General features: G+C 48.4%; 1 protein-coding gene across 1 annotated transcript; it reads left to right on the forward strand.

Moving 5' to 3' along the window:
* Positions 1 to 3999: 3999 nt before the first annotated feature.
* LOC311317061 (ATP-sensitive inward rectifier potassium channel 8-like) lies at positions 4000 to 6275 on the forward strand (the record flags this gene model as incomplete). Its single annotated transcript, XM_084448059.1, has 3 exons — positions 4000 to 4355; positions 5122 to 5571; positions 5774 to 6275. The coding sequence occupies 3 exons, from the start codon at positions 4000 to 4002 to the stop codon at positions 6273 to 6275; spliced, it is 1308 nt and encodes a 435-aa protein (XP_084304185.1).
* Positions 6276 to 10274: the final 3999 nt, after the last annotated feature.

A 10274-nucleotide genomic window follows, 5' to 3' on the forward strand; every position in this document is an offset into this window, starting at 1 on the left:
TTTTTGTCTGTGTGTGTGTGTGTGTGTGTGTATATATGCGTTTTTGTCTGTGTGTGTGTGTGTGTGTGTGTGTGTGTGTCTGTGTGTGTGTGTGTGTGTCTGTGTGTGTGTGTGTGTGTATGTGTATGTGTGTATATATGTGTTTTTGTGTGTGTGTGTGTGTGTGTGTGTGTGTGTGTGTGTGTGTGTGTGTGTGTGTGTGTGTGTGTGTGTGTGTGTGTGTGTGAGCAGCACCGCGTCCACACCATCCTGACGGCAGACCTGGTGATGGTGATGAAGAGGGGACACATCCTGGAGTCGGACCGCCCAGAGACCCTGCTGGGACAGGAGGACGGCATGTTCGCCTCCTTCGTCAGGGCCGACATGTAGGAGCCAGCGGTCTGTCTGACCATCACCCGGTCTATCAGTCAGTCAGTCTATCTGACCATCCACCGGTCTGTCAGTCTGTCTGACCATCCACCGGTCTATCAGTCAGTCTGACCATCCACCGGTCTATCAGTCTGTCTGACCATCACCCGGTCTATCAGTCTGTCTGACCATCCACCAGTCTATCAGTCAGTCAGTCAGTCAGTCTATCAGTCAGTCTATCAGTCTGTCTGACCATCCACCGGTCTATCAGTCAGTCAGTCAGTCAGTCAGTCAGTCTATCAGTCAGTCTATCAGTCTGTCTGACCATCCACCGGTCTATCAGTCAGTCAGTCAGTCAGTCTATCAGTCAGTCAGTCAGTCAGTCAGTCAGTCAGTCAGTCTATCAGTCAGTCAGTCAGTCAGTCAGTCAGTCAGTCAGTCAGTCAGGTGATTGATCAGTCTATCAGTCAGTCTATCAGTCAGTCAGTCAGTCAGTCAGTCAGGTGATTGATCAGTCTATCAGTCAGTCTATCAGTCAGTCAGTCAGTCAGTCAGTCAGGTGATTGATCAGTCTATCAGTCAGTCTATCAGTCAGTCAGTCAGTCAGTCAGTCAGGTGATTGATCAGTCAGTCAGTCAGGTGATTGATCAGTCAGTCAGTCGATTGATTCAACAGTCAACAGCCTCCCAGCGGGACTGACCCAGTTTATTAATGAGTGATTATTATGGGAGTCTGGTCGGTGGAATGATCAGTTTATTAATGAGTGATTATTATGGGAGTCTGGTCGGTGGAATGATCAGTTTATTGACTTTTTACTTTTTAAGTCGTTGAGTCGTGGTGGTTTTATATGAATATGATAACAAAGTTGTTTTCTTGTTTGTTTCTTGATATCTTTGCTACTCTTGTTGTATAATACTCTCTATTTCTACTATGTGAGCAATAAGCAGGTGAGGAGTGGATCAATAGTAAAACGCTGGTGAGGTTTGAAAGCCTCGCTCTGGTGTGAACTCTGTTCAGTGCCCTCATCCATAAGGGAACACTCCACCCCTAAGCTGCCATTGGCTACTTCTACTCCACCCCTAAGCTGCCATTGGCTACTTCTACTCCACCCCTAAGCTGCCATTGGCTACTTCTAACGCCAGCCCCGCCCCTCAGCCTCAGGTCAGATGTGAGGCTGCCATTAAGGACTGGTCTGGGATCAGCTCTGCCTCCCCCAGATCATGACCTTAACAGTTAACGGAGAACGTCCAAACTGATCTGAGACCAGCAGCAGAGGTGAGGGGGTCTCTGTCAGTCTGGTGTCGCTGGGCTGAGGTCAGGTGTGTTGGTACCGTCCGTCAGCTCGGTGTCTCACTAGAACCTCCCTGTACAGCAACGTTTCTCTGCATTTGGAGGAGAATTTGATATACTGACTTTGTATTATACAGTCTGAGGGCTTCTCTGTGCCAGGATAAGTCGGTTCTCTATGCCAGGATAAATCGGTTCTTTATGCCAGGATAAATCGGTTCTCTATGCCAGGATAAATCGGTTCTCTGTGCCAGGATAAATCGGTTCTCTATGCTAGGATAAATCAGTTCTCTGTGCCAGAATAAATCGGTTCTCTATGCCAGGATAAATCAGTTCTCTGTGCCAGAATAAATCGGTTCTCTATGCCAGGATAAATCGGTTCTTTATGCCAGGATAAATCGGTTCTCTATGCCAGGATAAATCGGTTCTCTATGCCAGGATAAATCGGTTCTCTGTGCCAGGATATTTGTGTTCTCTATTGATCATACTCCAGTGCCATATTGTTTTTTTGTTGTTGTTTGAAAGCGATTACTCATCTCAAGGAGTTGTTGTTTTGTGTTAAGTATTTATTTTTGTCTTGTAACACATAACCTAACAGTGTTTATGATCTAACAGTATTATCTAAAACATGTTCTAGGCCTCTGTACTAGAATAATAGCACAGTACTAGAATAATAGCACAGTACTAGAATAATAGCACAGTACTAGAATAATAGCACAGCTCCAACCTCCTGTCTTCCAGACTCTCTGTTACAGCAGGAACTTCACCACTACCAGTCCACAGCAGGCGCACAATCACACACACACACACACACACGCACACACACACGCACACACACACGCGCGTAGGCTAGGCTGTCTTTGCCACAATGATGTTGAAACCAATCTACACCCTCCTGTCAACCTAGTGTAATGTAACACGTGTCCCTTCATGGGTCCAGCTCTCTCTCTCTCTCTCTCTCACACACACACACATACACACATACACACACACACACACTTTTACTGACCCTCTCTCTCCCTAGCTATATCTTCACCCCTCCCTCACTTTATCTCTCTCTTTCCCTCTGTTTCCCTCTGTTTCTCACTCTCCATCTTCATCCCTCTCTCTCTCCTCCTCTCCTCTGTCAAGGTGAGCTGGTGTCTCTGCTCTGGTGGTTAAATGACATCATATCAGGAGAATAGAACTCCCATGAGGTAGATGCTGATCCTGGATCAGACTATTCTCACCTTTATCATGTGAGGGGAATGTTTATAACTGACCATACATCTGTTATTAACGTACTGTTTCTCTACTCTGGTCTGAACCACGCCCGGTGGCTGTTACTATAACCAGAACACCCTCCCCCTGTAAGCCTGTACAGTACCTATGCACATACTTGTTGCACTTCACATTATTTCACAACAAAAATGTTTGGTTAATAAACCTTGACTTTTCTCCTGTGAATGCATGTTGAATGATTATTACTTATCACTTATTATGTTTTTAAACTATCTTTGTCATCATAGACTTTTGCTGTCTTAAGTGTAAATACTTTATGTGATTATATAATACCCTGGTGTTTTTAATATAGACACAGAACATCATACAGTGTGCCTACCTTTTTGTTTTGTTTTTACACTTGAACTGATAATAAAATGGCTTTAAGTGACAAACTGTCTCCTAGTCATGGATGTCCCGCGCTGATACCTGACCTATGACCCCCACAGGTCCCATGCATTACGTCCGCTGCTCAATGGCGCCATCTGGTGTTCATACAGTGCAATGGCTGAAATATAGCTATCATAAACCCAGGAGTATCCTACTGCTCAGCACAGTAGCCAATGCCTTGGTAGAAACAGTATTAAGAGGCCTAAACGTTCTCAGTTCATTTTCTAACCCTAATCTTAATGGTATTTACATATATTCAATTTCATTGTATTCGCCCATAAATACACGTGAAAATATGCTGGGTCTAATACATTTTAATTTAGTACATTTTATTAAATGTATCTTATTCACATCACAATTCTAGACAAAACCAAATCCCGAGTGAAAGACAGATCCGTGTTTTCCCAGCTCGTTAAGTGATCAGGGGAGCAGCCCCCCCCCCCCCCCGGACAGACAGCCTACGTCAGTAGAAGCTGGGATGCGCGTCGGTGGACTGGGACGCTCCCGTGACGCAATCCTCCCAGAGAGAGGACCGGAGACACCGCTGGGGTTCCCACAAAGACATCACAATAGTTTTCCGGTTGAAAAGATTGTTTTGGCACCTTCTCCGAAGCATGTTCTCCCGCAGGTGACGGAATACGCAGAACCTTTGGACACCTCCAACAACTATCCGTCACACTTTCTCTAAATGCGGTGACCCGCTGCTGTGAGACCATGTTGGCGAGAAAGAGCATCATCCCGGAGGAGTTCGCCCTGCCGGGGTCCCTGGCGTCCCGGGTCCCCAGAAAGCCCGTGTTCAGAGACCGCGTGAACAAAGCGCGCTTCATCGCCAAGAGCGGCTCCTGCAACCTGGCGCACAAGAACATCCGCGAGCAGGGCCGCTTCCTGCAGGACGTGTTCACCACGCTGGTGGACCTGAAGTGGCGCTTCACGCTGGTCATCTTCACCATGACCTTCCTGTGCAGCTGGCTGCTCTTCGCCATGGTCTGGTGGCTGGTGGCCTTCGGGCACGGAGACCTGGACCCCCACCGCGCGGCCCACGGCGTGGAGCAGTGCGTCACCAGCGTGAAGTGAGTGATCAGGAGGGAGCAATAGTTTAGAAACGTGCTCAGTAGTAGTCAATACTTTAGAAACAATAAAGATGTAAGGTTTAGGTTGCTGACTGTTGGAACTGCTCTATTGCAGAGTGAAATTATATATTCCTTTCATGAACGCGCACACAAACATTTTTAGCCTACTACTTAGCCTGGGATCTTGTTGTCCAATATGTCTGTCTGTGATTAGAGCGCTTTAATTCATGTTGAGACGTGAAGTCAGATTAGCCTGCCCCAATAGCTCAGAGGCTGAGATAGGAGCTGATCCAGGGTCAGGGTTAGAGAGGACCCTGGTTATGATCTCTGTAGACAGACTGCTCCTCTGACATGTCCCCCCCTCCCACTCTCTCTCTCTCTCTCTGAATCTTCCTCTCTCTTTCTCCATTCTTCCTCCTCTGTCTCTACCGCCCTGTGCCTCTCACTCCCCTCCCCCCTCCTCTCCTCCCCCTCCCTCATTCCCCTCCCCCCTCCTCCACCTCCCTCACTCCCCTCCCTCACTCCCCTGCCCCCTCCTCTCCTCCCCCTCCCTCATTCCCCTCCCCCCTCCTCCACCTCCCTCACTCCCCTCCCCCCTCCTCTCCTCCACCTCCCTCACTCCCCTCCCCCTCCTCTCCTCCACCTCCCTCACTCCCCTCCCCCCTCCTCTCCTCCACCTCCCTCACTCCCCTCCCCCCCTCCTCTCCTCCACCTCCCTCACTCCCCTCCCCCCTCCTCTCCCCCATCCCCCCCCCCCCCCCCCCAGGTCCTTCACCTCCGCCTTCCTCTTCTCCATTGAGGTGCAGGTGACCATCGGCTTCGGCGGGCGCATGATCACGGAGCAGTGTCCGACCGCCATCGCCGTGCTGATCGTGCAGAACATCGCCAGCCTCATCATCAACGCCATCATGCTGGGCTGCATCTTCATGAAGACCGCCCAGTCGCACCACCGCGCCGAGACGCTCATCTTCAGCCGGCAGGCCGTCATCGCCGTGCGCAACAACCGCCTCTGCTTCATGATCCGCATCGGCGACCTGCGCAAGAGCATGATCATCGGGGCAGCGGTCCGCCTGCAGGTGGTGAGGAAGACCACCACGCCCGAGGGCGAGGTCATCCCCATCCACCAGATCGACGTGCAGACGGAGAGCGACCTGGCCAGCAACAGCGTCTTCCTGCTGGCGCCGCTCATCATCTGCCACGTGATCGACAAGAACAGGTGAGGTCAGACGCCGGCGGACGGACATGCAGACACAGAGAGACAGAGAAGGTTCTCTCACCTGTCGGTCCTCTATGTTCCCTTACAGATCAGGAGGTTATGAGACAGGAGGTTAGGAGCAAAATTGTGTGGAAACATGATGGCGTTTTAAAAAATGTGCTTCCGTGAAAGTGACATTGTGTTTGATCTGCCCCCCCCCCAGTCCACTCTACGACCTGTCGGCCATGGAGCTGCAGTGCAGCGACCTGGAGGTCATCGTGATCCTGGAGGGCGTGGTGGAGACCACGGGCATCACCACGCAGGCGCGCACCTCATACGTGTCCGAGGAGATCCAGTGGGGCCACCGCTTCGTGCCCATCGTGGCGGAGGAGGAGGGCGTGTACTCGGTGGACTACTCCAAGTTCGGCAACACGGTGAAGGTGGCCACGCCCCGCTGCAGCGCCCGCGAGCTGGACGAGAAGCCGTCCATCCTGATCCAGACGCTGCAGAAGAGCGAGCTGTCGCACCAGAACTCGCTCCGCAAGCGCAACTCCATGAGACGCAACAACTCCATGAGGAAGAGCGCCGGGGCAGGGGGGGCGGCGACCAGCGGGGGCGCCATGAGGAGGAATAACTCCGCCCTCGCCGTGCCCAAGGTGCAGTTCCTACCCTTTCCTCACGAGGGCGGCGGCATCGGTGGACCGCAGAGCGTGCCGGTCACATGACACGAAGCCTGCCTCCTCCTCCCGCTGACTGTCGTCCTAGTCCTGGTGGGGGCGCTGCTCGGGACTTCCCATCATGCAACAGTGGCTCAGCTGGAGCTGACCCTGGCCCTGTTCCCTGCACTGTTTCAGCCGATCACACGTCACAGTTTCAGCCAATCACACGTCACCGCCACGCATGAAACATAGCTCTATTATGCCTTTGTTGGTGGATGTAATTTAAATGACATGCATACTTCCTGTGACACGCGTCCTTCCGTTGATGACGAGATTGAGGTTGAGTATCCTGAGCTGTAGCCTGAGTTCCTCACCGGCTTGGTCACTCTGAAGCAGATAGATGTTCACTGTGTTCATAGTTATCCATGTGTGTCCACAACTGTCTGCTCTTCTCTGTTCACCTCACATTCCTTTTGTCTCACTTTCAGCTGCTGAATTCTCGACACATCATCAAAACATGAGGATTTGTGATTGTTATTTTGTTAAATGTGACTAAAGAATATATTGTATTATTGCCACGGAGACAACATATGGTACATACTGTAGCCATACGTAGCTTCAAGTGTTCACATAGTATCTCTGTGTAATAGTGTTTCTACTACTTGTCTGAATTGATAGCTTTGCACCTCTTTATAAATCTTTTTAAGAATGTTTTTGCTATATAGCACTAAACTACACTAACTTACCTGTATTATTGTATTAAACTGTATTATTTTCTTAAACGGTCTTCTACAGTGAACACATTAAACGTATAGAAAATAAAGTTGGTAGTTTTGTGTCTGACTGCGGCACTATATCCCAGTGGTGTGGACTCAGTCAGTCAGTTCTTTGTTTTGTGCCTGTTTTGTCAAACTGTAGTGTGGTCAATGTTTAATGTATGTCGTGTGTGTAACCTTGTTTTTATGCTGCTATCCGCCGCTGTCTTGGCCAGGTTTCGTTTGTGAAAGAGGTCCATACCTCAACATGACTTCCTGGTTAAATAAAGGTTATAATATACATGACTTGAACTCCAGTCACAAATTTGATGACTTGAGTCTAAACTTGACAAAATCAAAAAAGACTTGCAACTGCACTTGGACTTCAACACCAATGACTCGTCACTTCAATTGAACTTTTGAACTGAGAACCTTTTGACTTGAAAACACTTGAAACTTTCTGCCAAACCCAAATATTTAAAAGTATGTTATTTGAAAGGTGTATCAGGAATCAATTAATTTCCTGAATCAACTAATGTCAATGCTAACGGATCCCAGCCAGTACCAGTCTGACAGCATTCAATCAAGTTGCAGCTGAGAACCATGAATTACGTTACTGAGCACATTATGGCTTGTTCAGGACGCAAAACTCAAACTCTAGAACTTGGGACTTGTCGTTCTTGACTTTGGGACTTGACTTGGGACTTCAGTGCAAAGACTTGAGACTTACTTGTGACTTGCAAAACGATGACTTGGCCCCACCTCTGGCATTTTCTCTCTATATTCTAGGCTACTTGCTATCTTGACCTCTTTGGTGGTTATAGTTCACAGACTCAGTCCAGAGTTGTCCAGGCCTCCCATCAGACAGGCCTATCTCAGGCCTCCCATCAGACAGGCCTATCTCAGGCCTCACATCAGACAGGCCTATCTCAGGCCTCGCATCAGACAGGCCTCTCTCAGGCCTCACATCAGACAGGCCTCTCTCAGGCCTCACATCAGACAGGCCTATCTCAGGCCTCACATCAGACAGGCCTATCTCAGGCCTCACATCAGACAGGCCTCTCTCAGGCCTCACACCAGACAGGCCTCTCTCAGGCCTCACATCAGACAGGCCTCACATCAGACAGGCCTATCCCAGGCCTCACATCAGACAGGCCTCTCTCAGGCCTCATCAGACAGGCCTCACATCAGACAGGCCTATCCCAGGCCTCACATCAGACAGGCCTATCTCAGGCCTCACATCAGACAGGCCTATCTCAGGCCTCACATCAGACAGGCCTATCCCAGGCCTCACATCAGACAGGCCTATCTCAGGCCTCACATCAGACAGGCCTATCTCAGGCCTCACATCAGACAGGCCTATCTCAGGCCTCACATCAGACAGGCCTATCTCAGGCCTCACATCAGACAGGCCTATCTCAGGCCTCACATCAGACAGGCCTCACATCAGACAGGCTTATCTCAGGCCTCACATCAGACAGGCTTATCTCAGGCCTCACATCAGACAGGCCTATCTCAGGCCTCACATCAGACAGGCCTCTCTCAGGCCAATGCCGCCATCTGGTGGTGGACAAATTAACAAGGCATCCAAATCTCCATTCATTGCGTTCATACGTTGGCCATTTAGGTTTTAAAAAATCGTGGTAGTTGTTGTAACGATCTCAATGTTTTATCATGTTCGTGGCAGCAGTCCCATTTTGCGGCAGAAAAATATCCGTGAATAGTGAACACTGTCTCTGGAGGTGAAAAGACAACATCCGATCTAGCCTACTCCCTTACTTACCTTACTTACTTACTTACTTACTTACTTACTATCTAGCCTACCTCCTTACTTACTTACTTACTTACTTACTATCTAGCCTACTCCCTTACTTACTTACTTACTTACTATCTAGCCTACTCCCTTACTTACCTTACTTACTTACTTACTTACTTACTATCTAGCCTACCTCCTTACTTACTTACTTACTTACTTACTTACTATCTAGCCTACTCCCTTACTTACTTACTTACTTACTTACTATCTAGCCTACTCCCTTACTTACCTTACTTACTTACTTACTTACTATCTAGCCTACTCCCTTACTTACCTTACTTACTTACTTACTATCTAGCCTACTCCCTTACTTACTTACTTACTTACTTACTATCTAGCCTACTCCCTTACTTACTTACTTACTTACTTACTTACTATCTAGCCTACTCCCTTACTTACTTACTTACTTACTTACTTACTTACTTACTATCTAGCCTACTCCCGCAGTCAATGCTTGCAGAGTCAGAGAGTGCAGATTATAATCTGGATTGTTTGGTCTTTATTCTACGTTATTCATGATGATATCCTCTCCCACTTGCATTTACGAGTCTGCAATCTGCTTCCAGACTGTGTATCCCGCTGCTGTGTCATGGATGTATTAATAGCAGAGCTGCTGTGTCCATGTGAAGGGTTTCTGGTAGGCTCAGGCGGTCCTGATACATGTAGATCAGTGCGTCTAGGCGTCATGGGCGTGGTCTGTTTCGCGTCCCGGCATGCATTGCAACGTATCGAACTATTTTACGTGAGTAACATGAACACATAATGGCTGATTAAATCAATGCGCAAACATTGTGCCCACATTGTGACATAAACACAGCACGACTCAGGACCCAGATTGAGTGGTTGAGTGTTGTAACCCGTCCCGGTGATGTCCTTGTCCCTCGCTCTTATACCCTCTCTCTCTGATCCCAGGTCAGCTTTGCGCAGTGGCAGTATCGTAGCCGATGAGGTTTATCCGAGGCGCGATTATTGCTAGTTGAAAACTTTACCCAATACCCCGCCGTGGCGACTTGAAATATAGTCGGCGTTGGCAATTTTTGACGGTTTCTAAGGAGACTGATTCACTGTTTAATGAGATAATTGTTGACGTCACTTTGAGGGCTTTATTGAAGCAGTTGTGTGTTATAGTGATTGTATAACAGCTAGGTGGCGCTGTTAGGCACGACGCGGAGTAAAACCCCCCTAGCTGTTATAAAATCACTATAACACACGGCCTCTTGTGGTTTATTGCTTTTATACAACGGTTACTACAGTTATTAGTGTAAAATAGACACAGCAATGTAAAATATGAACATTTATTCAAAACGAGGCATCATTCCCTCAATTCCGCCGAGCAAAATAGTTCCCCTTACAAAAGGGTTGCCAAGCAACAACAACTACAATGCATTGGATCAAATGGGAGGCGCATTAATACTGAAAATGGAATGATATGCGGTCCCAGGTGTGTGTTACTAAGTATTTAACACAGAATCAAGAACCAGAACTAACCGTTGT

This window comes from Borostomias antarcticus (assembly GCF_949987555.1).
Source record: "Borostomias antarcticus genome assembly, chromosome: 13".
NCBI lineage: Eukaryota > Metazoa > Chordata > Actinopteri > Stomiiformes > Stomiidae > Borostomias > Borostomias antarcticus.